Raw genomic sequence first — 26,539 nt, forward strand, 5'->3', positions numbered from 1 at the left:
GTTTTTCCTGTTACTCAAGTCTTATCTCAGCGGTGAGAAACTTGGGATTTTATTCATCATTCGCGTCAAGCGGCAGGGTCAAACCACGGAGTAGAACAGTGTACATTCTCTCTACATACATGATGGAATGTGCAAAGGTTTTTACGGTCATTCGAGCAACATATTTCTCGAGATGCTTTCCCAGAATGCTAAAACCAAGCGGACGACTTCATGTGTCTTCTGCCGCATCTCAGCAATTTAAAGACATTAAAAATGGTTACATGGTACATTAATTTTTCATTTAAAAGGGTGCAGAAAAACAGATTTTCCATCATAAATTTAATGCAGAAAGAACAGCAAAAAGAAGCCTCCTGCAGGCATTGGACACGGGAGTACTTCAACTTCAGGAACAGCAGCGCAGCTTTAAAACCACTCCCGTCTGTTTGAGGTCTGGTGTTTCAAATTTCTCTTATTTACAACACATGTCAATGTTAATCCCAAATGTTTAGCGATTCCTCTTCACTCAGGTTCCCAATCTTTTATTCACAATCATTTGTCCCACACCCAGGCAGGTGTGATTGCAAAAAAAAAAAAAAAAAAAAAACTTTTGGTCCGACAGTGACATGAAGACAGAAGATTAGATAACGCTTCTTTTCGTCAAGTCAGCAGATGCTTTGTTAAAATTAAAAAAAAATCTACATTTTTTGAGGCTCTTCAAAAACCCTCTTCTCCATTTGAAATCTCACGCGACCGACTATCCCTTGGCCAATTTACAAGCTCTAGTAGGAAAACAGAATGTAAAATAACATTCACTGACAACACAAGATGCACCAGGATATTTAGCATTTCCTGTTTACCACGACTGGCATATTGGTCATTCATCGGTAGTACTATAAAGTACTATAAAGAGTCACAATAATATTGCAAACATTTGTGGGTTGATTTTCCAGCCAGTGAATTTCAACCCCACTGAGCGACTGTGCCTTCCTAGAATGGGAGTCACTAAGCTGGTCAAAGTTGTTGGTCAAATACATCACTCACAAATAACTTGGAAGTCTCTGGCAGCTGATTCAGGTCCAGAAAGTACAATCTAGTCACAGCATTAAATTCTAGAGGAAGATAAATTATCCATGAGACGACAGGGGAGTGGGAAGATTTGTTCTGCTCTGTCAGGCCAGCTCAGGGTTCTCTGCTTTCAACCCATCCGCTTCTGCATCCGAATCGTCCTCTCTCTTCTCTAGGTTAAAGTTCTAGAAAAAAAAAATAACGGAACAGCGTGCCATCAGAATTTGCCAGAACTCTAGAAACCATCAATCAAATGCGTTTTTCGCGATAATAAAAATGTCATCTAAAAGTAATACGCGGGGTTCGTGTTCCATGAAGGGAATACTTGCTATAAGGCAGACTTCTTAAAATCTACGGCTCTACCACTGCAAGCACATCTGGTCAATGTTCTGTCAGAAGTAGCAGTGATCAATGAGTGACATATTTAAACGTATGTTTGAGATTCAGATATTCAGAGAAGTGTACCTCTAACTCTTCCATCACCTCATCCATGAAGTCACTGGGATTTTGCTTGTAGTCCACCGCTCTCTTGATCATGTCTCGAAACATCTGTTTGAATATTTACATAAAAACGTATCAACTCTAAGCAGTACAAGTACTTGTTGTTGTTCCTGATGTTGTTTTGCAGTAGCAGTTTTCACCCAGAAGAATTCTGCAGGGCAGTGGTAAGAGTATAAGACATTTTTGATCTATTTCTCTCACACACACACACACACACACACACACACACACACACACACACACACACACACACACACACACACACACACACACACACACACACACACACACACACACACACACACACACACACACACACAAGATAGTAGGAAGGTCACTTCTGTGTAAAAAGCCTAAAAACTGAAAAGTGTTTCTTTGGCTCATTAAACTGCAATATTCCACACCAACAACTGACAAAGCCATTGAGCCATTTGAGAGTAAACATTTGTTGGTTGTGAAATGTTGCTGGTAAAATAGGTGGTTCAATATTGAAATGATAAATACACTGACATCACAAAAAAAGTGCACATGAGCATGTTATGAACACTGGCATGAGATGTTGCTGCATTCAGTGGATCTTTGCAGAAGGTAGACTTTACTTTTGTTAGCATCATTATTATTGCTAACCAAATATAACATACAAATAGATTTATAAAAAATAACACTCAGACTCTTTTGTAATGTAATTACTAGTTCTTGGTGATGTGTCCAGTTATGTTCAACCGTTTTAATAACAAAGTCTCAAGGAACAGCGACAGACTGTCCTAACAAATTAGTTTTTTGAATAATTCCATAAAAATACTTTGTAGAGCTGTTAATTTACAAGTATAAATAGAGCAGCGCTACACTAGTTCAAAATATGTTGGATTTTACAAGCTCACAAAGATTCAAGATGCCAGCAGCTATCAGTTGACTGATTGATATGTTATTGTCTTAAAAAGATTCCACTCAAATAGTCCCAAGTTTATTTGTGGATAATCAGAGCTGTGTTTGGACATTCAGATTGGAGCAAGGAACCACAGGTTCTGAAACATCAGTCATATTTCAGAATAACATTTTTAAAATCAGAAGTACAAATGGTTAGTTTTAGACTGATGGATTCTGGATCACATTGTAGAAAAAATATTTTTGACCTGCTCTATAGATGGCTTGACATGGTGGTATAGATACAAGTGAAAAATCAATGGAGAACGTTAAATGATTGCATCTGAGAGTTATGAAGACATATTCTGACATCATGGATGCAATGAATCCAGCCAAAGCTCAAACCTTGACAACATTGGTCCCATCTGCCGCTGATACAAAATAAAATGGAAGTCCTTGCTTCTTCCCAAAATTAAAGCTTCTTTGCGTTACCTTTAAATCAGCTGCAGACACAAAAGTACAAAAAAGAAAATGGTTGCCAGTCACTGAACTAGTCAAAACAGAAAATAGTATTTGCACACCGCATTAATTCACATCTGCTTATGATGCTTAAAAATTAGAATTGTGTTTCGCTGTAACATTTAATAGTAAGTGATGTTAAGCACACCTACCATCAATTTTGTTGGCCACCACACAGCATGGTATCTCTGGTCTGTACTCTCTCAGTTCCTTGTACCAGTTGGCAAGATTCTTATATGTGATCTTCCTTTGAACATCAAAAACCTTCAAACAGGAAAAGAAAGATTTAGACTTCTCCGCTGGCATACAGAACATCCACCTCATTGGAGGGTTAAAACTACTCGATTACAGCTGTTATGCTCATACTGCATGTCTATATGGATTAGCAAATGTACGGTAAGTGGATTTGGTAGGCAGAAAGCAACTGTTAATATTATATAAATAAGGCATACAAAATACAAAAAAGAGAGAAATAACAAACACATAAGAATTCATCTGAGAATGAATGGTCAGCAAAAATCACATCCTCTCTGTGATGCAGAAAATGGAAAACTGTATTAGTCTGGCACGCTTTGAAATGCTTGATGTATTGTGACAATGTCTGGTGCATTTTACTCAGTCCCTGGTGCAAAGTGTCATGCAGCTGGCTTTTCCCCAGCACTAGGGGGGGAAGAAGAGCATGAAAAATGATGCACTTGTTTTGAAAGTGGCTTACCATGATGCATGCGTGTGCTTTGTGGTAGTATGAGGGATGCATGCTCTGGAACCTCTCCTGACCAGCAGTGTCCCAGAAATCTGTCCACAATTAAGACAAAGAAAGGAGGTGTGTGTGTGGAGGGGGGACTCAAGCCTGATCAATGAACCTCACAATGCAGCCATGTGGTAGGTTTGTTAACGTTAGCGTAAAAATGAAATAAAAACAAAAGCGCTTTGGTCAGTACTGTTGATTTGGTGAATGTGTGACAGGAAATGAACAGCACTTACCCACTGCCACGGTCTTGTTGGCCACAGAGGCTGTGTGTTTGTAGAGAGTCAGAGCATAGGTTGACAACTGCTGCGGGCGACTGCGGCAGAAGTTATGGTCTAACAAAGGAAATCATGACCAAGCTTTTGAAAGAACATGCCACATTTACCTTGTCTACCCTTGGTCAAGAACTCTAAGTAGTACCTGGGTTCTTTACAATCAAGTGCTGTTTATTTTCATTTAAAAATGTATGCAGTTATTGAAGGATACTATTCATCCATGAGAAACCTCTCCATCAGCCTGTAAGAGATTTAAGTGGAATCAGTCTAGGTTTATTGCTGAACACATTGTGGGTGACAAAAGAAAAAGAAAAACCTGCATAAATTGAAGAGTGTGGATGTGGAACTCACTTGGATTTCCCCACTGCGCTGTCTCCCAGGCAGATGATCTTCACCTGTTCGTCGGAGTCGTATTTCTTCTGGTCCAGCCCGGGGATGCTGCCTGCATCGCCAGCCATGTCCTCTTGTGTGTCTTGTGAGTTTCCAACTTGATTTGTGTGGGTTAGTTGGAGTTTCTTAATTCGCCTTTCTCGACTCCTCGGGGATCACATTAGCTTCTAGGATGAAAGCCGACATTAGCATTCGCTGCCGTCACGTCAGCTAGGCTAGGCTAGGCTAGACTAGCAGCTGAGTCTTAATAACTGCAATTTCATCATAAGTCGGTCTTCTGGTCGAAGATCGATGGCACCAAATTGGGAATGTAAACAAGAAGCCATGGTGTGTATTTACCCGTTTTTTGAGAAGTTACCTTCATAGTTTCCTGCTCGTTTTGATTGCTAGCAGCAAGCTAGCATCAAGCCAAAGCCGCTAGCCGAACCGGCCTTTGGCCATTCAAACACCACCGGCCTCGGCCCAGGTTTCACTTCCCCTCATTTGGATTCGGTTGGCCTCGATTTCAACGCAAGGTGTTTTTTGTCTTTCCCCAAGCCACGGCTTTCTCAACGGTGCAGCCGAAACATGTTGTTGCCTACAGGTCTTCGTTTCTACGCAACGGGGGACGCTCAAAGGACCCATCGGGCTGCGGATCCTGCTGTCTGAAGATGTGCCTGCGCGAAATGCAAACAAATGGCACGAAAAAGTCAAATGGTAATTTCATTTATTCATTTAATTATCCTTGTCTTTGTTCTGAAGTTTGTATGCAGTATGTCTTTGCATCACAACCGCGGCCTGGGCTTTGGATGACCAGATACAGATGTGTCAGACCCTGGAGGACTGTTATCCCGGGGACGGATTTACCCGCCGGGTGTTTCTGGCACAAGGTGTCCATTTGTCAGTTTTGTTTAAGGTGTTGAGGAATGAAGTTTGAACTCGTCTTCGCCCCCGTTGTCATTCCCTGTCCTGCCACATTGATGACCCCGTCTGACTCAGTCAGCATGTCTGACTCAGTCAGCATGTCTGACTCAGAAGTGTGTATCTTTTCCACCATGGCTGCAAAAACACGTGTCCAGCATTTCACTCCCACTGTGAGACTGACCTCGTTTATTTTTGTGTTTTTGAGGTCTCAAGCCTCCAGTGAGACTAATTTGACAAGTCCAGGAGTGGGTTATGTGGCGGTGCCTCTCACCTTCCAGGACTGTGGTTTTATGTCCTGTGCCCATCCCGCACAGGGCGCGTATTTCAGTGTAAGCCTGAAAAAGTCTTGGCCTGCTGCAGCCATCGGACAGAGTCCTGCTGCGTTGGCGAACTGATGCGGAACGCAGAGCCTGTCCCACGGTCATTCAAACAAGAGGATCAGGCAGAGTTTAGTTAACTCTGCTTGTTAGCTATCTTTGAAAAGTGATACAATCTCAGCTCAAAAGTGTGTGAGGGATAATCTCAGTCAACATTTTTTTTTTTTGAACATTTATTAGAACAGGTTCCTTGACAGAGTCACACACATTCTTACAAAACCTCATAACCTCACAATATTCTTTATAGGTCACCTATTTCCTCACTAGCAAGCGAAAAAAAAATAAAAAATAAAAAATAAAATAAAATATATATATGTATATATATATATAAATAATATAAATTATAAATTATAAAAAAAAAACATCTAACTCAGTCAAATAGAGATAATATCTTCAACTCTCCAAATATTTTTTGATGGGTGCCCATTTGTCAAGACATAGGTCTGTCTGAAGTCGTAAGTTTGCTGTTATGTGTTCCATGCAGTTTACATCCTTAAGCCTCTGACGCCACTGGTCCAGGGTAGGTGGGTGGGGTTTGAGCCAGTTTACTGTGATCATTTTATGTGCAATTAATGGAAGAACTCTAAGCGAAAACACCTGGTTTTTCCTTAAATCGCTTGTTGATGCTGTACCCATAATAAATTGCTGTGGATCAATTGGTCTGTTTAATTTTAAAATCTCTCTTATTTGTTTTTTTACCTCTTCCCAGAATTTCATCAGTTTAGGGCAGTCCAATCAACATTTTTTTAAAGTTTATTTAACATTTGGGACGCCCATGCAGCAATCTGCTCCAGCGACCTTTTCGTTTGCAGTCGAACGATTGCGATGTTTGTCAGTTGATCCTTGATTTTCATCTATGGATTGTTGAGTTTCCAGCCCTGCCTCTGTCAGCATCCTCAGCCCCCAGGATGCACCCAAGGCTTGGATGGCCCAGCCTCCAGCTGAGTGCAGGCGGGACTGGCTTGAGTTTCTGTAAGAATATCACATTATCATCTTTTCCTTTTCGTCTTTTCGGTCACCACAGCAAATCAACCTTCTCCATCTAACTATTGGCTGTATCCTCCTCTCTTACACCAACTAACTTCATATCCTCTCACTCCGCCCATAAATCTTCCTCCAGACCTCCTGCCCAGCAGCTCCAGTTCCAGCATCCGTCTACCAATACATTCACTATCCCTCTTCAGTTCATGACCCAACCATCTCTGACCTTCTCTGCAAAACACCTTTCTTTTCATCCTGGCTGATCGTCATCTATCATATTGTACTCCTCACACTTTTCTTCACCCATTCCAACCTGCTTGAACACCTTCTTAAAAGTATTGTCGCTCCCATATATGAGTTATATTTGGAGGCCTTTCTCAATGCAAATGAGCCTAAACACACACGAGCACTGTAGCTCGGAAGAGGTGGGATTTATCAACAGACTACTTACTGGTGTGCGTTTGACTGGTGTCCGAACATTTCAGAAATATGGATTTGGTTGTAAATGAGGCCCCTGGAGAGGGGGGCATCAAGTATGTCCTGATTTACAGGCCTATTGACCTGTCCATGCCAGGAAAGAGACAGAAAATTAAGTTAATATAAATAAAACATTAGTTAATTGATGAAATGCAAATGTCAAACATTTATGTGTGTATATATTATATATATATATATACATATATACATTATACATGTAAACATATATATACATACACATATATATATATTTTCATTTACATTTTATTTAATGAAAGTAACTATTTTTCATATGACTCAATCATGATTTTTTTTTATTTTTTTTTAATTTGGTTTTGTACGGTATTCCAACAGACATTTGTCATCTCCAGCTGTGTCTCTTCAGTTATCTGTGGACATAAGTCAATATGATAAATTCAGAGACTATTTTGATCCACTCAACTCCCTGGGATCAACTGTTATCAATAATAATTAAGAGGGCGTAAAACTAGTCTCAAAAGGACCTGGGCATCAAAATACAAGCAGCATTTTCCTATTGTGCCTTGATGTTTTAGGAGACAAACAAACAGAATGGACAGTCAATGAGTTCAGAATTGCACCAAAAAGTTGAGCCTAAAATGGGTTGTGACCCCTGGAGATTTTACGTGAATGCGTCAAATGTTTGCGATGGCATCATCGTAAGTGTATGATTGAGAGTAGGAACTCTATATTTTGCTGTATGTTTTGATTTTGGCTCTGACCGCCATAGCAAGTCAGTGTTTCTCTAAGACACTTGCACCATGATTGAGGGAATAACCTGGATGATGGCACACTTTATTTTAATTTAATTTTATTTTTTTTCATCACTGCTAAAGAGTTAAAACGGACAACGCTTGGACTGTATTGAAAATGTTGCAGAATTAAGAGCCAACCTAAGCAACTTTAGGTGACAACTGTCACCCAAAGTTAAACACATCCAGCAGGTGGTGGCCCTGTGACTCATGGATGCGAGTGAACGTAAATCCTCACCACAGAAGAATATGCAGGAATTATCAATCTGAAGGTCTTGACATGATGAGTTGCTGAGGCCAGGACAAATGGATGAAGTAGCATATCAGTGTGTGGAGGCAGAGCTGAAGGGATGAAATCTATATTGTGGACAGCTGGGTGATCGTGAAAGCAGTAAGCACTCAGGGAGAATGGAGATGCGTAGACACAAGGACAACAACTGATAGCAAAAAGCAATGGAGAAGCAAGACCTTGAAGGCAGTGGTAACACAACTTCAACCGATGTCAACCACTGCAAAATCTCACTAAAGAAGAAAGTAAGACAGTCTCTATTATATTTACCGTTGCAGAACAATTTTCCCTTCACAGAAATCCCTTTTAAATGGGAAACCTGGAGAAAATCCTTCCTTACCGTGGGTTGCCATCTTCCTTCAATGGTTGGGTTTATGGAGAGCAAAAGGTAAGAAGGCAACATCAGAGGCAGAGGGAGTGAAAACAATGATTATCACAAAAACAATAATGTTACTTTTGGTTTTTGAAGCACTTGGTGGCTGCAGATACAGATCCATCACTGCATCTCCGGGCAGAAATATCTGCTGAAATCGATAGTTAGAGAGAACAGAGCACAAACTTCATGACCGTTGCAAGTAACTTCAGACGTCGGCAAGTGAGCCGACGTAACGTCATCTTTCCTTGGAGGCACGTGGAGCGAGAAAACGAAAGGTTGAAGGAGGTCCTGTGACAAAGATGGATCTCAGTGTGCTGCAGTAGAAGAAGTGGGATACAGGAAGTTTGTGGAGACCTGAAAGAGGACAGACCCCCGAAAGAGAGGGGAAGAGGGGGAGAGTGGGAGGGTATTCAAGGAGTCTTCCCATTTGCCAGGTATTTGTATTGAGAGTGACGCAATCCAAAGGTGTAACTTGGAGCTTTTGGTCTCGTAAAGGTCACCTGTGGAGAGAAGTATCAGTGAATAAACGCAGCCATCATGTGTCGGCCTTCTTGTAAGCATCAAGTTAAGTACGGTTTCTTACCCCTTCAGGATTGTGGGCTCCGGGTCCCGGTTTCCCGGCCGATGGATCGTGTGTGAAGATGTTGCCTAAAATGCTGTGCTGCGGAGGCTTTGGTCTGTAAACGTAGGGGTCAACAACATTGTAGGCTGCGGGGCCCGGGGTCTGAAAGAAATTTAAGAGCCATGGTCAAACAGGAATTTCTTGCCAGCTTTTCCGAAGTGTCACTAAGAGGAGCTTAGTACAATTTCACTTGTAGCCACACTTCATAACCGTACCTTTTTCAGGTCCTCAGAAAAGCTCCCGGTTTTGTGGCGGCCGCTGAAAGAGTAGGAGGGAGCTGAAGAAGGAAGCACAATTCTGTAGGATGCTGGACCTGCAATGAGGCAAGTAACAGGTTGTTTATTATCACTGAGGGTGCAAAACCACAGCTCAACTAACTGGACACCGGAACTGTGACTTTACCGGGTGTTTGGTTATTGTTGGCGTCTTTGTTCCTTCCAGACAGAGAATAAGCGGGAGAGGAATGGAAGACAGATTTTCCTGAACGCTCCGTGGAATACTGGCCTGAAACAGCAAAGCAAGTAGTTTGATCGTAATCTCTACATCAATGTGCTATAAAATCTATTTCCACCTCCAAGTGAGGGTTTTACCGACCCGGTCCGGGGCTCTGGAACAAGCTTAGTTCTCTTGGACGACTGTGTAGGGAAAATGCAGGCGTGCCATCTTGGCCGTTCCGGGTGATATTGGCGGGAACAAGGTATATTGGTCCAGGGGTGTTTGATGGCCTGCCCCTGTCGTAGCGCTTCCCAAAACTGTACGCAGGTTCTTTGTATATTGTAGGATTGCGATTGTTAATTCCTAAAAGAGAAACCATGTTAGTGACAGACCAGCTGTGATCATTTTAAGTGAAAGGTTTTAACTGGCTAATTTTAACTACCTAGATATGCTGGTAGTTTATACTTTGGTCCCGGGGTCAGATATTGAGCGGCGATCGGCTGCCTGGGTTTGTGAGGCCTCCAGACCCCAACCCAAGGTTCATTGTCTGACATTACTTCTGTTGAGAGAGAGAAAATACAATTATTTTGACCAGCTGTTAAACATATTAGAATAAATGATTTTGATAAAACACTGAATGAAAATCATAATCGTCAATTGTAGACTCCTAAAGAATGAAACCAACAGCTTTGTGCTGTGAGGTTTTTATCAATTTTTCAGCAAGTCTTAGTCACAGGCTTTTGAATGCCTGTCCCTAGCAACCAGTAAGTATTCCATTTGGAAAAAGTGAATTTCCAAAATTTGGAAAACAAAGCTGTGAGTCCAGAGGAATCGCATTATAACATAAAATGCATAAAACCCTGTCGATGAAAAACTAACATGGTTTTTGTCAAAGCATCCGTTTCCACACTGCATTTTCAATTTAGATTAGATTTTTATGTCAATATGAGTGTGTCATCTGACCCCAAGTTATCAGAATATTAAGGCCTTCCCAGGAAACCTGACACCGATGCAGCTTTACAGTGTGTGACGTCACGGCTCGTGTTTTTAATGTCAATATTCATGATGTCCCAAAAGAGAAGCTACAAACTCTTTGAAATGGACAGGGTGCTCGGGTCACAACCTCTGGGTTTCCCACAGTTCATGTAGAAATTGACAAGTGTCCTCAACATAGAAAATGTCATTAACTTCATCTTAATAAGCCAATGACTGATTTCTATTTCATACCATCATCAGTTCAACTATTGTTCAAAAAAAAATGGAGGATGATTTTACCTGAAGGTCACCTTTTCCTCGATGTCGACGAGCTCAGTCGGCCCGCCGAACCCCAACACAGATTACTTTTATAGAACACCGTTGAGCCCGAGACAGCTCTTCTTCTCTTCCCTGTGTCTCCTCTGTAAGGCCCAACTGCACTGGCTGTTTGACAGGCATCTGTTTACAACTTGTAGTCTGTCTGACACTCGGGCAGATTTCACAGCACGCAAGACTTTCCCTTTCACGATATCGAGGTCGGACCGCAGACCTGGTGACAGCGCGCCTGCCGTGCCCGATCACAGCTTTCCCTTCCAGCGTGGAAGCAGTGAAGTTGATATGACAACTTTATCACAGCCAATTGAATGAAACATGCAAGGACAAGTGTATTGCTGGACTACCACAATACAAAAAGTGTAAAAGACTGTGAGGCAAGTGATATCACAGCTAGATGTGTTTACATAAACAATAATGATAACCTTCACGTTCTGTGATGTAACTCCACCGCGCTGAAATGGGGTCTATTTCAAAGGAGATTCACACCAGTAAAAGTACAGTGAATGGGGAAAGTCTGCATGCAAATGTCAATTCTGTGCAAACATGAAAAAGGAAAATATTCTAATATACTACTAAAATGAAACCAAAGAAATGATGCTCTGCAGATCCAGATCCAGGAAAAACGTATTTGAATGACAAAAGGCACTTTCTTTTACTTAGTTTTGGTACATCAACACAAAATGAATCGACAGGTTGGACAGATTTGTTTCATATAGGTTATATTTTAGTAAAATAACATACGTGGAGAAAGCCACATCGCGGACAGCTGATGACAGAGGGAGAGCAGAAGGAAGAGGAAACGCTACTGAAAACTGAAAGTAGCATCAGGGGATGGAGCATCAACGGTTGAGAAAGCGACTATCATCAAGAACCAGGGAATGGAGAGAACAAATGCTGCGATCACAGCAGGAGAACGTGCACGGAGCTCAAGAGTTGTCGCAGATGGGATTTGCCACAGCAGGCGAGGGCCGAGACGCAGGCTGTCTAAAAGGGCACCTCAGAAAATGTTGCACATTCCAGCATGACATAAGGTGTGATGTAGAACAGAAGGGTTTAGATCATTTGAGACTTGGAGTTACAGAAAGACCAACAGCTGAACACGGGGTTGACTGCAAAAGAAAAACAGATTGATGGACGTGCCTGTCCCACTTGATAATAATATCAGAATGGAGGAATCAGCAGCTCTCCAAGCTGCTGTGGGAACTCAGGGAACTCGAGGGGCTCTATTAGCCTAGATGGAGGGTCTGTATCCCTGAAGGCTCCAAACTGAAGGTACCTTTTTGTAGTCTAAGCAAAGCTTAAAAAAAAAAAATGAAGCAGAAAAGGTGATCGCATCCTAGATAAGCCAATCAACCACAGGAGAGAATATTAGGCAATCTCACAGGAATGACAAATCATTATAAACAGGAAACAAAATTCAAATGTAAAACGAAACATGATATCGTCTCCAACTAAGGGCGAAACAGGCCTGAACCAACTGGAGAGGTCTAATGAAATACAGTTCAGAAACGCCCCAACAAGCCCGACACCCGGAGCCGATGAGTCCATACGTTCGATGTGGATCACGACAGGAAAGGAACTGTATGATCTGAGGAATCCTGAGCTGTGAGGTAATAATTCTTCAGTCGGCTATGTTTTCAAAAAGGGGCGTGATATATTGTGAGTGACGCAATCCAAAGGAGTAGCTTGGCGCCTTTGGTGTTGTGAAGGTCACCTAAAGGGAGAAATGTCAGTGAATGCATAAAGGGCTTTTTTGGGCCTTTTCTAGGATGCTATGAAGAGATATTTGGGATGTTCAGGCTGTGGTGTTCTTACGTGCTCAGGATTATAGGCTCCTGGTCCAGGTTTCTTTGCGCTTTCAGTGGGTGTGAAGTTGCGGCCTGTTATGCTGTACTGGGGAGGTTTTTTGCTGAAAACACAAGAGTCCACAACCTTGTACGCTGCAGGGCCTGGAGTCTGGTGAGGTTGCACAGAGCACTGCAGTGAATCAGAGCATTTTGTTGCCACGTCATAATGTCAAATTGACATTTTCCAGGATAGCTTGTTCTTAAATAGCATCCCACAATGTACAACCAGACCATGGCTGGGTTAGGGTGATCTGTTCTTGTGACGGTTGTTTGACTACAGTAAGTACTGATACAGAACTGAATTGTTTATGAAAAAAAGACGTGATGTTGTGGAAAAGGCGGAATATAAATAAGAGGGTATTTATGACCTATAGCTGTTTTTCTTGAAATAAAGTTAATAAAGTACATATATATGTGTTTTGTGTAGATTTAGCCATCAAAAATAGTCAAATTTACCACTACACCTGCAAAACAAGCCCAAGTATGGAATTCTAGTAGCGATCTTGCCGTGAAACTGAAACCAAGAAGGTGCCACAGATCCTTGAATAATGCTCAGTTTGTACAGAAAATATTGAAATCATCAACATTGCTTGGAAAGTGAAAAAAATGTATCCTGAAATGAGGAGTGACTGAATTACCACTAAGTGTCCTTAGATGGCAGTTTGAAATAAAAAATGAGGATGGCACTTGTATCATCTCCCACTACGTCTCGAAAAAGTAAAAAATAGATGTGCGTTCAGTTTCCAGAGGAGTCTACCTGCTTTATGTCTTGATATAAGCTGCCGCTTTTGTGGCGACTGCTGATTGAGTAGGTGGGAGCTGAAGATGTAACCATAATTTTGGGTCCCAACACAGCAGGGAGATGGTAGGATGCTGGACCTACGGTCAGAATAGTGACATTGGAATTGTAGTGCCTTGATAGCTGTTGTGAATTACTCTTTAAAAAATCACATTTTACCAGGTGCGTGGTCGATACTGCCCTCTCTGTTTCTCCCAGACAGCGAATAAGAAGGTGCAGAATGAAAAACCCACTTTCCTGAGCGCTCTGTGGAATACTGGCCTGGAAGATCAGAGCATTGAATGATGCTGTGTTGAAACAACACAATTCTGCTTTATGACATGTGACACTGTAACATGTTTAAGTACACCATTTCCAGGTCCAAGCTGTATTGTATTGAACCCCAACAATGTCAAAATACATCTTGCGTCAAAGGTGTTCTACTGGCCTGGTCCAGGTGTTTGGAAGTATCTAATCTCCTCTCGGCGGCTGTGGAGTGAAAATGCAGGTGTACGTTCATGACCATTTCTGGTAATCTCAGCGGGAACAAGATATTTTGGTCCGGGTGTGGATTCCGTCTTGGTCTTTTCACAGCGTTTCCCAAAGGTGAATGCTGGTGCTTTGCATTTAGTGGGATTGTGATTAATTATACCTGCATTAAGGAGATCGCGGCTAAGGTAATAGATAATAGTAGTAAACAATTCGTTGGTTAATTGTAACCTGCTTGATACCTGTGAATCCAGGAAGTGCATACTTAGGTCCTGGGCTACCATAGAGGGCAGCTATTGGCCGTCTGGGTCTATGAGGCCTCCAGCTCCCAACCCAAGGCTCAGCACTCGGCATTATTTCTAGAAAGAGTTGAAGTTGACAAGAGGAATGTCAGGAAGTGGCAGTGCAGCGCCTGTCACAGGTAAACAATGGGATTTTACAGCTTCTTCGCGATGATGTCACACATCACAGACTCACTCTCTCCAAAAAAGCCGTTCCTATCCCTGCCTCTCTGTTATATCACAGCATCTCCTGTCACCTGGATGTCCAGGACATACACAAGCAGATCCTGTCTTGAGTGCAATGCTGTTTGTGAGTACAGCATTGTACATCCTTCTAACTCAGCTACATTGGCTTTTACAGATCCTGCAGCACTTTGACGAGATGACTCAGAAGCAGGGAGCTTCTTTAACTCCACGCTTTCTTCTTTCTCTTTGGTTAGTATTTGGTTACTTTGTCGTGACCGCTGACTTCGACTAGACAAGCCCCTCTGGAGTACAGGAATATAAGGGATTGCTGTGAAGCAGTTTTTTCCAGTTTGAAATAGATAGAAAACAAAGCAACATCTCTTCCACCAACATCCAACTATGTGAATGGAGCCATGACAAACGATAATGGCAGTGATAAGAGTGATTGCGTCATCTCCTGCGTCAATGTTTGGCACCCAGGAGTCCTGACGGTGCAAAATCTCTGATTTTCTCCCCTTCCCCTCTCATTACCCATCTGATGTTCCATCCGTTCCCTCCTGGATGGTTGTTCACTCTCTTGTGTCACATGTATATTTGTATCACAATCTGCTTGCTTTCCTCACAAACTGCTCTTGACAAAACCAGCAAAAATGTAAATGGATTCAACAAAACCTGTTTTACTGTCTTCCTGGCTTAGCGTGAATTCAGTGGCTGTTTGAAGCCGCACATTTTTTATAATCCCCAGCGGAGGTATTACACCTAAAAACTCTTGACCTGGTTTACTCCCAATAGATTCAAACCAAAATCCATAAGAAAATATGTAAAAGATTTTACCTGAAGGAAAAATGAATCTCGCTGCAAGTCCTGGTGTACTTGGGGTTTTTATTTCTGGAGCTCAGCATGTGCACTGAACCCAAACACATTGTTTGTCACTTTCACTATGACAACGTTGCCAAGAGACATGTCCTTGGCAGGCAAACTTCACTGGAACAGTGTAAGTTTGCTAAAAGAAGTTAGAAATTATGAAAAGGATTTATTTTTCATGACAGGTGGTGAATTTCTATAAACCGTTATTCATGCTTTATGTTTGGAGGTAATTTACAAGTACTGGTTTTTGTTTTATTTTATTTTTTATTTTTTATTTTTTCAGAAATACAACATTTATACCAGGTATCGGTTGGCCAAAGCCCATATTGATAAACTCCAACCTGTTTGCATCAGTTGTAAAGTCAGAGGAAGTGGATCCCATGCATGTACAGTATGGTCACATTTGAATGAAGTGTGTATATCACATACACACCTAAGGTGGTTTAGTTTTTCAATGACACTGAGATCCTAAAATGACTGCAACACAAATACAAATTCTCAAATGTTCCAGACACCTTTGACATTCACACATCTGCTTTGGTGAGGAGCTGTTTTCTGCATCGTGCTGCCCTGTGAACTTTTACTGGCATGAACCGTAGCTAAGACAACAAATTCACCGGAGGGAGAAGTTAAAATTCAACTGGAGCCTTGGTTACAGCTGACTAAGAGATGACCGTTGACTTTGAAATATGCCGATCATGGCGGGGGATAGTTATTCATGTATCTGACCACACAAGCACCAGTTCACACCTCCTGGCTGTTTGTGATATTTTATTATGTTTTCAATGCATTTTGCTCCAAGCTACATATCATTTGGTAGATGGGTGTATTATGTCAGGGTCAAGGGTCAGGGTCAAGAAGTAATGGTATACAACTGAAACTTGGATCAATATGGAATTCACCATTTCCTTTTATTAACATTGCATGATTTTGACAACGTATTCCTGGGCTTATAAAGGTGTGCAACTGTTCTCAGCTTGTCCTCTCAGCCTTGCAATGGCAATCGAATGATGTGATGTGATCTTCTCAAGCTGTAGCATTGTCTTCAAAATGTAGCTGTCATGCTGCAGGCCCTCATCAGATATTTGTAGTCATGGACAGTTTCTCTCAAACAGGATCTTAGGAGCTTTATTAAAGATGCAAGGCCTCCAACCTCCTCTTGGGGCCGCTGTTGGATAGAATCGATCATTGACATGAGCAAAAATACGCCGCTTCAAAAGTAGAATCGCTCGGACTGGAGTCCTTTACTCATTCTTACCCTTGTTAGGGCTCTTATCAGGCGCTGTAGCAGTGCATCTTCTCTGTGTGGACACAGGCTGCTCACTGTGCTGACACAGCTCAGTAGACAATAAATGGTGTATCTCTGAGCCTGTCAATGTTCACATAGAAAACACAATATTTTCATTTTTCAAAAGAAGGAGTCAAGAGACTGATGGGATTTACTCAAAGGGGCATTACCTTCTTGAGCACACCGAGAGGTTTCCTGTTGTCAACACCACGGATCAGTTTCTCCACGTCCTCAATACTTAGAACAGGGTCCTTTGGGAGTTGGTGGAAAACAAACGCTATTTCCATTCAAATAAAACAAGACAATATATCAAATCGCAGTCCTCTAAGAGGTGCTGCTGTCTTTACAGTCCCTTAAATGTTAAATGTCACTTGCCCTCAGCTTCTCCAGCCAGGTCCACAATAGACAGCTCAGTACATCAGGATCTGACTCCGTGACCATCAGCGCCCAGCCGCACTCACTGCTGTTCAGTTCCTCCTGTGAGAGGATGAGCGGTGAAGTTGCTTCGGTGATAACCAGCTTTGAATCAAAAGTGCAACGGCTTCATGTGAGACCAGCGTCACCTGCAGCAGAGCAGATCGCAGAAGAATAGATTGTCCCGGCGGATCTTGGTCCGCCATGGCCTTGGCAATGGCACGAGCCACCGAGTTGGGCTGTGGGTTACGCGAATTCCGATACAGCTGTTGAGGACGGACGATCATTAACATATATTCACACCAAGACCGGATCTATCGCTGTGAGACAATGGCCGATTACCTCAATACCGAAGCTGTGGTTGCGAGACATTTTTTTAGTTGTGCCTCTAGATCTGTGAGCGCGGTTGCCGCCCACGCTCGTGCTCGGCAGCGGAAGGTGGAGGGAATCGCATTCTTTCTTAGTGATGGGGTCGAGTAAAAGAGAGGCGAGAGCCAGGCTGACTGGTCTCAGATTGGGCCAGATCAGGTCCTGTGTGCACCAGTGCCGGTCTTTTCCAAATGTGGGTGTGTAGTACGGACTCAGCTCCGGATCCTTCAAGACAAAATGGCAACAGGTTTGGAAAAATAAAGTGGATTTCAACACTTGACACGATGAACATAATGTGAGTTTGACCTCAAAGACGGTTATTTTGCTGAGATCGGAGTCACTGTAGCTTCGTTTGTCCAGTAACACGTCTCTTCTCCTGTCCAGGAATCCAAGTGGCTCGTCCCAGGAGGACACAGAGCCGACCCTGGAACTCCTGTGACCCTCCCCCAGCAAGGGCAGGTACTGTTTGGACACCAAGGTGTCCTTCACGGTCCTGGTCAGGATCCTCAGTGCTGATCTCTTCTCCAATTCTGCATGAACTTCTGGAGCTGCTGGAATACCCAGGGCCAGACAGGAGAGACGGACACACAACAGGTACACCACCTAAGATGATGGCCAAGAGAAGCTTTGAGGGTGGGCGAGTTAAAAAAAAAAAAAATGGGTGTATACATTCACAACAGACTGTGTAACCATAACATTTATAGTATTATACCAAATTTGATAAACACAGCTAAAGTATAACCTAAAACAGGTTTACACTCGTTAGATTTGATAGATATTTTGGCAAGTGTAATCAAATACGTTGCTTATTTACCGCACGACAATGCAATGGGTTTTTTTTTCGTCTTCTTTTCCTTTTGCTGCTCCTTTTATTGGTCGCCAAAGCAACAGTACATAAACCGACCAAAACAAAATGTCCCCATTCATTGGCATGGCATCCGTGGTAGATAAATTACAGTAGCTTACTAATCGCCTTGTCTTCATCTGGGTAGTAAACAGTATTTATGCTTCAGTTACAGTGTAGCTTGGTGGTTCAGAGGCGGCTCAAATGTGATCGGGTTTGGCCAAATGTGGGCCGTATCAGGTGGACTGGTGGCTCAGAGGAGGCAGCTACACCTGCTCTGATATATTTTACACCCTCACTCCGAGAACAATCACAATTCAGAACCAATGCGAGTCACTGCTATCTGGTAATAACTGATAATTTAAAGGGGAAATTTTGTAAACACTGTTGTTTTTTTTTTTTTAAACAAAATGCAGGTTTTGAATTCAAACCTTTTGGAGTTTGGCAGACGTTTTCACACAATTATCACATATTACGGCGTTATAGATGCTCTGCTTCAGTGTTGTATACTATAACTGTCACAGTACTGATAAGTGTATTGACCTTGGGAGTGTGTCTGAGGCTGCGCGCCTCCTGGCCGTGCAGCAGCAGAGCCTGCCGATTCAGGTAGTGCTGTAGGGTGAAAGGGGCTCCGTGCCGGAGGTTGAGATCAGGGTACTGCACCAGCTGCGTAGCAAGCAGGCGAGCGAAGTCAAACACCTGGCTGATCTGTGCTCGGGTTTGGATGGAGCGAGGCCTTTTAATGCGAACATAGTGGACGGCCTCGCTGGGACTGATTCGCAGGGTGTAGATTAAGTAGCAAGCTATCAGGACACCTGTCGGATTGTCAGAGCACAACAACGCACAATGTTTAATCGTCAAAAGATGCACAGTGGAAATGCAGATATGACCGTACCTGTCCTGCCGAGGCCTGCGTGGCAATGCACGGCCACCCTTCCTTCCCTCACAGCAAAGGTCAGCACCTTCACACCATCAATTATACCAACAAGGGAGGACACGGCAAAATCTGGCATCCCAAAGTTATAAAAGTAAACTGCAAATATATACAAATGATACACATGCAAAACATAATTTTATTGCTGTGCTCACACACAAATTTAATTGCAACAGTGAGACATTTCATCAACACAAGGAGCTGCTATAACCGGTCAAATGGAATGATGTGATTTTATATATAATCTTTTTTGCATGTATTGACGACTGTCCCATCCCTTCAGCACAAACCACATATTATCGATTCACAACATCAACGCTTTGTATATCCAGAGCTCATTTGTCATTCATCGTGACTTGTATCGCCGTAAAAAGGATAGTTATAAATTGAATACTTAAGACGTGTGTTGTCAGCGTGTCAAGATCTCACTGTTATTGTCCATGAAGGTCTGTGGCGAGTATGTGAAGCCGCTTCCAGGGTCCAGAGGAGGGCCACAGTGAGCATGCTCTCCAGGGATTTGCATGTTAATTACCGATTTAATATTCAACCTATGAAAAAGCCACATGATAATGACAATGGGCATCTCCACTGCACGTATACCCATTTAAAAACATGATGTGGACTTCAGACCCACAGGAAATGAACACTGGAGGAATAATAAACAGCGATACCTTTGAAACTGCTGGATTACGTCATATTTCTCGATTAGATGATTGGATGGTCTTGCCATTGCTATTATGTCATCGGTCACCCTAGAATACACGCATGTTTTTAAGATACAGCGATTTTGAGGCCTCTGAGATCTATCAAACCACATTTCGGTATTCTCACCAGGAGGAAAAAATGCCTCGAATGACCTGTTGGTTTGCTTTCCAACACTCCGGTCCTTCGTAGCGGCAGTCTATCCCTCCGCAGGCCAGCAGACAGAGAAGCTTGGGTGGGATGGCCTTCACCAGGTTCTCCCTGGCCTGCGAGTAGGCAGGCCGGGGTACTGGAATGAGCGGGGTCAAAGTTGGCATCATCCTGAATTGAGAGAAACCCTCAGTTTGAACAACCACACAGAGAAAGTGGAAAAAAGCGGATCTTTAAATTGAGCCTAGTTAAAATTCCAGAACCTTTTTTTTCAGAGGTTGCCATTTTATGCTAATTTAGTTGTTTAAATTTATTACTGTAGGATACTGAGCCTTAGGTGACAGACGATAGAAATGTCTGTTGAACGGCCAGAATACAGTGAAAAATGTATAATAGCCAAGGCAATCTTATCTAAATCTAATTAAAGCTCCAGACTTACCTTTGCTGTTCATTCGGACAGCAGTATTATAAATCCCATTAAATGAATGTCTATAATCCAAAAAATGCTGGAAATTGAAAGAGGTAAATCGACAAAGTACTCAGGTGCTCAGCTATGAAGTCAGTCTGCTTACACACACACACAGACACACACACACACACGCACACACACACACACTTGTGAGTTGACCCAGTTTGGCTGAGCCTGATAATCAGTCTTAAACACATTACAACAGGCATTCATATTATAGCAAGCCAATTAAATAATGCTGGCAACAACACTTGTAAACACCATGCAGATGTCCTGAGTACTCGGCACAACAAACACCTCATTATTTGAGGGTCTTGGTGATGACTTGTTGTTTTTTAATCATTATTTTCCATTTTCTTGTTACTGTTTTATATTTAATCCATCAACAATTTACTTTGAAAATGTCAATGTACTATGATCGTCTGGACTTCTAAATAGTTATCACACCTGTATTTCTACTCACTTGAGTACTGCCGCGTACAGCTTCCCCACCTAAGTTTAATGCAGCTGTTTTCCTGTTTAAATAGTTCATTTGTGATTTGGAGGTGTTATATTTCGTATCACTCTCATTCAGCGTTTGGTCCAAACCCACCAGTCTGCAGTAATATGATCTGAGTGGATGCAGGGCAGCACAGCGTCTTACTCTGGCTTATTTTGGAGATAGTACAATTTGACCACCCACACATTCAGAAAAGCACATTTAACAATTCCATATGTTGAAGGAAAAAGAAAATCTTGAAACATCGGTAGTAGACGACACATATATTTGAAACATTTTTATTCAGAACATTGTTGAAAATACTTTTAGTGCTGCACAAAGGTTGGAATGTATACCTGGCCAGTTTTTTTGCTTATATGCATATCAAAAGGGGTAGAATAATGATGTTTGCTATTAATTGGTAATGTAAAATGAACAATAAGCTCTGCAACATGGACAGGAAAGAAGATGATCCTTCATTGCACTGCAGTTGCTTTTCTTGTGTCTGTAATGAAAAAAAAAAAAACACCTCATTCCGCCCGCCTTGAAGGCAAAGACATTTCCTGTTAGAAAGAATGACTGTCTTTTATGGTGATTAGAAAAAAAAAGTCACAACTCAGATAATCTAAAGTAACAAAACTGGTTCATGTAGGAAAAAGTAAGATGGAGGAGTCAACAGTCTCTGCTGTGGTGTCACATAAAATCAAATCGGCACAAAAGGAAGTGCGATATTTCATCATTGTGCCTTTCAACACCAAAAATGCCAGGAAACGCATCTTGCGTGACAGGCAGGAAAAACAGAAGTTTGTATTAAGAGAGACCAGAAGGCACTAGGTTCCTTTTTAGATCCATTCACTAAGAAGCTACAAGAATGCCAGCTAACAATCAGCTCATTGGCGATGGTCTGGTGACCCACCAGCCCTTTGCAGGAACGTGGTGGTCTCGGGTTGAGGACGCTGCAGTAAATAGCAAAAGCGACAGGTCTGCTAGGGAGTCAAATATCCTTGAGGGTTTAGGGAAATTAAAAGCTCATCGCAGAATACAGGAAGTCATCCCATCACCGAAGCTCTAAGGTTATATTTTCATACCCCCCTGTCCCAGGCTCAACTGCTATTGTAAAAGTGGTTATGTCTTTCAAATGTGGCAGAGTGGAGCCAAGGCATCAAGAGGAAAACCCAATTTCAACCGTGACATCATTATTATTATTATTCGTACAAATTTTCAAGACTTCTCACTAATAGGCCATTTGCTCATCGAGCAGCTGCCTGCGTATTTACATATTGTAGCCATGGAAATGTTTGGATATGTAAATAGAAAACCAAGATAATGTAGTAACTGCATTTATAATAAAAAGCAGACAATTTTCCAAAGATGATTATAGTGTCCACCAGCCTTGTCCTTTTCAGTGAATACTGGCACAAGAACATCAAATGTTTTTGGGCTGAATGGCTGCTGTCTTCTGTCCCTTGATGTTAAGTCTCTTTGTCATCCATCCTGGTGATCCATCTCTAGTTCTTGGACAGCTCTCTGGATAACCAGTCAAGTCCTTCATAAAGCCCGGTGCCTTGAGTGGCGCAAGTTGACTCAACATGCCACTGTGGGGTCACAGATTGAACAGGGGGAATTTAATTGCACTTGTAAAACATTTAGCATTATTTAGTCATATTAATATTATATTACTTACAGTTTTGTTGCGAAGACCATGTAGCCCCAACTTTTCTGTTAGTTCACTGACTGATAAGGCATTGGGGAGGTCCTGTTTGTTAGCGAACACCAGCAAAACAGCATCTCTCAACTCCTCCTCCTGCAGCTAGAATGGCAGAACAAAATGTTTCCATCCAAATAATAACCGCCTAAAACAGTCTGAGGGGAGCTTTCTAAGAGGAGAGCATCATCAAGTAACAGACTTTTCAATACGTGATTTACAACGCAGGGTAAACCACACAATGTTGAAATAGTTGATTTGGACTTTTTGGAAACGGCCTGATTACTTTTAATTCCTAAAGCTGGGGTTGTAAGTACTGAAAGAGGAGTATCTCATCTCTCACAGTGCTTTCACTGTAAGTCTAAACAAGAAATTAACTGCACACTTCAACTGGGTTGATGGTAAACCTTACAAAATTGATGTATGCATGTCCCATATCTGAGGAGGTCATCTGCCCTATCTGCTTTGATACTAAATGTTCCTTTACTAACATGAAGACAGCTTACAGCTTTATTTTTCATGTTCAAACAAGACATACATCTCCATTTCTACATCCAAACACAAAGGAATTAATCCTTTTTTCAATTTCAATGGAAAACATTTGTAGCTTCAATCAACAGATAGTGAATATGGAAAAAAGGACAAACCATCAGTCTAGCTTTTATGATTACAGTCCCTTCTAAGTAGAGAATATTGAAAACATACCATTTTTGAGAGCTCCTCTGCCGACTCTGCCACTCTCTCTCTGTCGTTACTGTCTACGACGAAGATGAGGCCCTAGGACAGAGAGAAAAGAAAACCTCATAATACAGTCATTTGAATGAATATTAAATAAAAGATCAATAATCATGTGGAATCAGTGCAAATGTGAAATGTTGTTTTATATATTCACATCTGCATTTATCCCGAAATTTTAATTATTAAATTTAAAACTAATTTTCATTTTGAGTGCACTGATATGAACGCAACTACTGGTCTTAGTTGTGCACGTAGCACTTCACGATTGAATTCAAAGGAAGTTGGGTTAGAGTTTGCGATATTGGCACATTTTACAATAGTATGAAAAGAACCGGTGTGAAATACAGCCAACACGGACAGGCGAGCTGACATTGTTGAGATAAAGCACTCAGAGATAATTACTGCTGCCGTCTAATTACTTTTCTGCTCACTTTAATTTTCATCGGCATCTTTCCATCTTTGAACAGATAGGAAGTTTAAATTTGGGTTTTTTAACATATAGCATCTGACTGTGATGGTAATAAAGGCTCAAAATTTGGGCTCCGCTGCAACACAGGAGTCCAAAGTGTTACCTGTGTGTTCTGGAAGTAGTGTCTCCAGAGAGGTCTAATCTTGTCCTGGCCACCAACATCCCACACAGTAAAGCTGATATTTTTATATTCTACAGTTTCCACGTTGAAGCCTTTGACAGGGGAAAGAAATGAGGTGATGCTTAGTAATGACACTTAGTAGTGTTCTTCATCTTATCCAGAGGTCCATCTGGCAATTACAAGAGGATTGGACTTCTTACCGATTGTAGGGATTGTGGTAACAATCTCACCCAGCTTCAGTTTGTACAAAATGGTGGTTTTACCGGCAGCGTCCAAGCCAACTGCAAGGAAACAATGGATGATTAGAATCTGCATTCTGTTGGGCTGCCGGTACAAGTCAGATGGATGTGCCTCCTCCAGGGTCTGACCCATCTCATCTCACCAAAGTTAACGGGCTTCTAACTGCTTTCCATCCAACCTTTGCCCTCACAGTTCTAACCCTTCCCTCTACCTCCAGGTGGAGGCCCTGGTCTTAAAATCCGATCCACCGCACCAGTGATCAGTGATTCACCAAACACTCCCTGCTTTGACTTCCTCCGGGACTGGCCAGTGTCAGTATTTGGAAAGAACAACTGAAGACATGACATCTGGTTCATGGGTGGCTTCTGACTAGTACCCGACAACTGGTTACAGGTTGGCCTCTTAACTAGAACCCGATATCTGGTTACTGATTAGATGTTTTTTTTTTTCTTTTTTTGAGATCTTAAATTATATCGTATATACTATAAATTGTCTTTGATACCGACAACCTCTATGCATTCTGACCGTCTATAAGGCAACGAGGCTAATGTGACAATTGAATTTCCCCCCTGTGGGATCAAAGTCTATCTTACCTTATCTAATTAGAGCCCGACATCTGGTTACTGGTTAGCTTCTAACTAGTATCCGACATCTGGTTACTGGTAAGCTTCTAACTAGTATCCGGCATCTGGTTAATGGCTGGCTTCTAACTTGAACCCGACAACTGGTTGCTAGTTAGCTTCTAACTTGTGTCAGACACCGCTAACACTGAGAGCCTCGCTAAAGCCGAGAGAACCGCACTCGGAGCCGCGCTAAGCGCCAGAGAACCGCGTCCACCCACCCATCAGAATCCGCATCTGCCTCTTGCCCAGCAGGCGGCCAAAAAGCGAGGAGATGGTGAGCCCCATAGTGGAGAGTCGGTATGTGGATCCCTGGGAGCGGCGTTGGTCTCTCCCTGCTTCAAACCCTGAAGAGACTGCCACGTCCGGATCGACGTGGAACCGCCGACGTCACCAGTTTGAATTAGCTTTATTCGGACTGACAGCACTTCCGGCCCGGACGCTGCCGTTTAATCGCTCGGTTTTTGTTTAATCGAAGAGTTGGCGGAAAATTTTGTCTTAACGTCCAGTGTCCTTAAAGGCAGACCACGAAATGAGTTATATTCGCTTATTTTCCTCTTTTTAGCCTGCTCTCGGGACAGGCCTTTCGCTGACTGACGTAACACTTCCGTCAGCACTCTTACGTCATATCCTGTCGCGGTCGGATTTTTTTTTACTAACCAATCTATATACACAACAAATCTGTTTAGCCAGGAGAAACACAAAAATATACATAGATACAAAACTCAGATAGCCATATGAATAGTACTACTAAATACTTCCTCTGCTAATACACATACACACAAATACTAAACACATTTTTCATAAAAAATGTCGTTCTTACTGCCTTCCGGTTCTGAAATCCATTTATAGTAGTGCTGTAGTGATCAAATTCCTGTAGAAAGACTGACATTTTGTTTGCTGTTCACACATTTTTTATTTTTTTTTTTGTGAATATGACATTTTCCCAAGAGTAACACAAGTTGTATAAAAGTAACAAAGTCCTTTCCCTTGGCGTGGTCTTCATTGGAGAGAAAAATGTCCTTATCCGGCAGCTGCGGTGAGAATTTTGTGTTTCCCCTAAATCAGTCCTAAATCGTAATAATTTTTTTTCTTTTGGGTTATTTTCTTTTTTCTTTTTTTTGCCGGGTATATGTTGTGCACAATTTTATAAAAAAACAACTCTGCTTTATCGTTGAGACAGAATTTATTTCAGTTGTGCTGCAAACAGCTTCAGCAAGAAAAGCGCCAAGCAACATGGACCGAAGGTCAGTCCATGTAACTGAGAACTTCGTTTCTCACTCTACATACACTCCTGAAGGCATTGCTTCTCAAATAATGGGGTGCATGCTTATTTTTACTGTACTAGATTAAAGTGTAATAGCACATCCACAGTAGGCGGCAGTATTGACGCTCTCATTGTTCAGTGTGCGCAGAGAATTGGCTCCAGTGTTTTTTTGCACGCAGCAGTGTGCAAGTGCAGTGACCAAACCCTCAAGCGACACCATGGAAAGATATTTAACAGGGATGACAAGAAAGGCAATGAGACGGAGATAATGAGACAAACTACATTCACCTGAAAGCTAAGACGAGAAAAAAAATGTCCGGAGTTTATTTATTTTTTATTTTTTTTTATTAACAAATCTATACACACAACAAATCTTTTCAGCCAGGGGAAACACAAAATAT

The 26,539-nt window shown here is 42.0% G+C and overlaps 5 protein-coding genes across 8 annotated transcripts; all 5 read right to left on the reverse strand.

Annotated features, from left to right (window-relative positions):
• Position 1: 1 nt before the first annotated feature.
• rabl2 (RAB, member of RAS oncogene family-like 2) lies at positions 2 to 4,938 on the reverse strand. Of its 2 annotated transcripts, none has more exons than XM_086163384.1 (9): positions 4,681 to 4,938; positions 4,303 to 4,508; positions 4,163 to 4,192; positions 3,913 to 3,992; positions 3,644 to 3,723; positions 3,081 to 3,192; positions 2,815 to 2,912; positions 1,510 to 1,593; positions 2 to 1,229 (listed from the first exon to the last, which is right to left on the reverse strand). In XM_086163384.1, the coding sequence occupies exons 2-9, from the start codon at positions 4,407 to 4,409 to the stop codon at positions 1,149 to 1,151; spliced, it is 672 nt and encodes a 223-aa protein (XP_086019510.1). In that variant the 5' UTR covers positions 4,410 to 4,508; positions 4,681 to 4,938; the 3' UTR covers positions 2 to 1,148. The 2 variants fall into 2 exon arrangements, with proteins under 2 accessions (XP_086019510.1, XP_086019508.1); XM_086163382.1 differs by having other exon boundaries at positions 4,700 to 4,937.
• A 3,021-nt stretch (positions 4,939 to 7,959) lies between these two features.
• On the reverse strand, positions 7,960 to 10,953 carry LOC147225295 (ciliary microtubule associated protein 1B-like). The gene is made up of 7 exons (XM_086163380.1): positions 10,847 to 10,953; positions 10,014 to 10,130; positions 9,731 to 9,934; positions 9,539 to 9,640; positions 9,352 to 9,449; positions 9,098 to 9,238; positions 7,960 to 9,014 (listed from the first exon to the last, which is right to left on the reverse strand). Exons 2-7 carry the CDS (start codon positions 10,123 to 10,125, stop codon positions 8,925 to 8,927), a joined length of 747 nt encoding a protein of 248 aa, XP_086019506.1. The 5' UTR covers positions 10,126 to 10,130; positions 10,847 to 10,953; the 3' UTR covers positions 7,960 to 8,924.
• A 764-nt stretch (positions 10,954 to 11,717) lies between these two features.
• On the reverse strand, positions 11,718 to 14,350 carry LOC147225296 (ciliary microtubule associated protein 1A-like). The gene is made up of 6 exons (XM_086163651.1): positions 14,239 to 14,350; positions 13,956 to 14,159; positions 13,688 to 13,789; positions 13,487 to 13,608; positions 12,698 to 12,838; positions 11,718 to 12,596 (listed from the first exon to the last, which is right to left on the reverse strand). The coding sequence occupies exons 1-6, from the start codon at positions 14,348 to 14,350 to the stop codon at positions 12,504 to 12,506; spliced, it is 774 nt and encodes a 257-aa protein (XP_086019777.1). The 3' UTR covers positions 11,718 to 12,503.
• A 1,351-nt stretch (positions 14,351 to 15,701) lies between these two features.
• LOC147225297 (protein tyrosine phosphatase domain-containing protein 1) lies at positions 15,702 to 20,610 on the reverse strand. Of its 3 annotated transcripts, XM_086163379.1 has the most exons (13): positions 20,471 to 20,610; positions 20,011 to 20,202; positions 19,851 to 19,931; positions 19,609 to 19,727; positions 19,141 to 19,278; positions 18,789 to 19,060; positions 17,708 to 18,004; positions 17,375 to 17,626; positions 17,182 to 17,298; positions 16,994 to 17,095; positions 16,789 to 16,869; positions 16,589 to 16,699; positions 15,707 to 16,498 (listed from the first exon to the last, which is right to left on the reverse strand). In XM_086163379.1, exons 2-13 carry the CDS (start codon positions 20,199 to 20,201, stop codon positions 16,376 to 16,378), a joined length of 1,884 nt encoding a protein of 627 aa, XP_086019505.1. In that variant the 5' UTR covers position 20,202; positions 20,471 to 20,610; the 3' UTR covers positions 15,707 to 16,375. The 3 variants fall into 3 exon arrangements, with proteins under 3 accessions (XP_086019504.1, XP_086019503.1, XP_086019505.1); XM_086163378.1 differs by having other exon boundaries at positions 15,702 to 16,498; positions 17,375 to 18,004; positions 19,141 to 19,251; XM_086163377.1 differs by having other exon boundaries at positions 15,704 to 16,498; positions 17,375 to 18,004.
• A 651-nt stretch (positions 20,611 to 21,261) lies between these two features.
• LOC147225298 (ADP-ribosylation factor 4-like) lies at positions 21,262 to 25,441 on the reverse strand. Its single transcript, XM_086163227.1, has 6 exons — positions 25,093 to 25,441; positions 24,212 to 24,292; positions 23,994 to 24,103; positions 23,389 to 23,460; positions 22,663 to 22,788; positions 21,262 to 22,573 (listed from the first exon to the last, which is right to left on the reverse strand). Exons 1-6 carry the CDS (start codon positions 25,157 to 25,159, stop codon positions 22,487 to 22,489), a joined length of 543 nt encoding a protein of 180 aa, XP_086019353.1. The 5' UTR covers positions 25,160 to 25,441; the 3' UTR covers positions 21,262 to 22,486.
• Positions 25,442 to 26,539: the final 1,098 nt, after the last annotated feature.

Source organism: Fistularia commersonii, chromosome 17, assembly GCF_037954325.1.
Source record: "Fistularia commersonii isolate RoL2024-O1a breed Wild chromosome 17, RoL_Fcom_v1.0, whole genome shotgun sequence".
NCBI classification, from domain to species: Eukaryota; Metazoa; Chordata; class Actinopteri; order Syngnathiformes; family Fistulariidae; genus Fistularia; species Fistularia commersonii.

Excerpts from the sequence above, each read along its gene's own strand:
- LOC147225295 (XM_086163380.1), bottom strand. The coding sequence starts at position 10,125 with ATGTCAGACAATGAACCTTGGGTTGGGGTCTGGAGGCCTCACAAACCC. Across the intron at positions 9,450-9,538 it reads CAACAATAACCAAACACCCG|GTCCAGCATCCTACAGAATT; the intron begins GTAAAGTCACAG and ends GCCTCATTGCAG. Across the intron at positions 9,239-9,351 it reads TTTCTGAGGACCTGAAAAAG|ACCCCGGGCCCCGCAGCCTA; the intron begins GTACGGTTATGA and ends AATTTCTTTCAG.
- LOC147225298 (XM_086163227.1), bottom strand. The coding sequence starts at position 25,159 with ATGGGGCTCACCATCTCCTCGCTTTTTGGCCGCCTGCTGGGCAAGAGG. Across the intron at positions 23,461-23,993 it reads ACTACTTCCAGAACACACAG|GGCCTCATCTTCGTCGTAGA; the intron begins GTAACACTTTGG and ends TCTCTGTCCTAG. Across the intron at positions 22,789-23,388 it reads CAGAGGAGCTCTCAAAAATG|CTGCAGGAGGAGGAGTTGAG; the intron begins GTATGTTTTCAA and ends CTGCCATTCTAG.
- LOC147225296 (XM_086163651.1), bottom strand. The coding sequence starts at position 14,350 with ATGCCGAGTGCTGAGCCTTGGGTTGGGAGCTGGAGGCCTCATAGACCC. Across the intron at positions 14,160-14,238 it reads TGCACTTCCTGGATTCACAG|GTATAATTAATCACAATCCC; the intron begins GTATCAAGCAGG and ends TCCTTAATGCAG. Across the intron at positions 13,790-13,955 it reads CTTCCAAACACCTGGACCAG|GCCAGTATTCCACAGAGCGC; the intron begins GCCAGTAGAACA and ends CTGATCTTCCAG.
- rabl2 (XM_086163384.1), bottom strand. The coding sequence starts at position 4,409 with ATGGCTGGCGATGCAGGCAGCATCCCCGGGCTGGACCAGAAGAAATAC. Across the intron at positions 3,724-3,912 it reads CAACAAGACCGTGGCAGTGG|ATTTCTGGGACACTGCTGGT; the intron begins GTAAGTGCTGTT and ends AATTGTGGACAG. Across the intron at positions 1,230-1,509 it reads AGGTGATGGAAGAGTTAGAG|AACTTTAACCTAGAGAAGAG; the intron begins GTACACTTCTCT and ends TTTTTTTTCTAG.
- LOC147225297 (XM_086163377.1), bottom strand. The coding sequence starts at position 20,201 with ATGATGCCAACTTTGACCCCGCTCATTCCAGTACCCCGGCCTGCCTAC. Across the intron at positions 17,299-17,374 it reads ACCACAGCTTCGGTATTGAG|CTGTATCGGAATTCGCGTAA; the intron begins GTAATCGGCCAT and ends CGTCCTCAACAG. Across the intron at positions 16,700-16,788 it reads CTCTCGGTGTGCTCAAGAAG|GCTCAGAGATACACCATTTA; the intron begins GTAATGCCCCTT and ends GAACATTGACAG.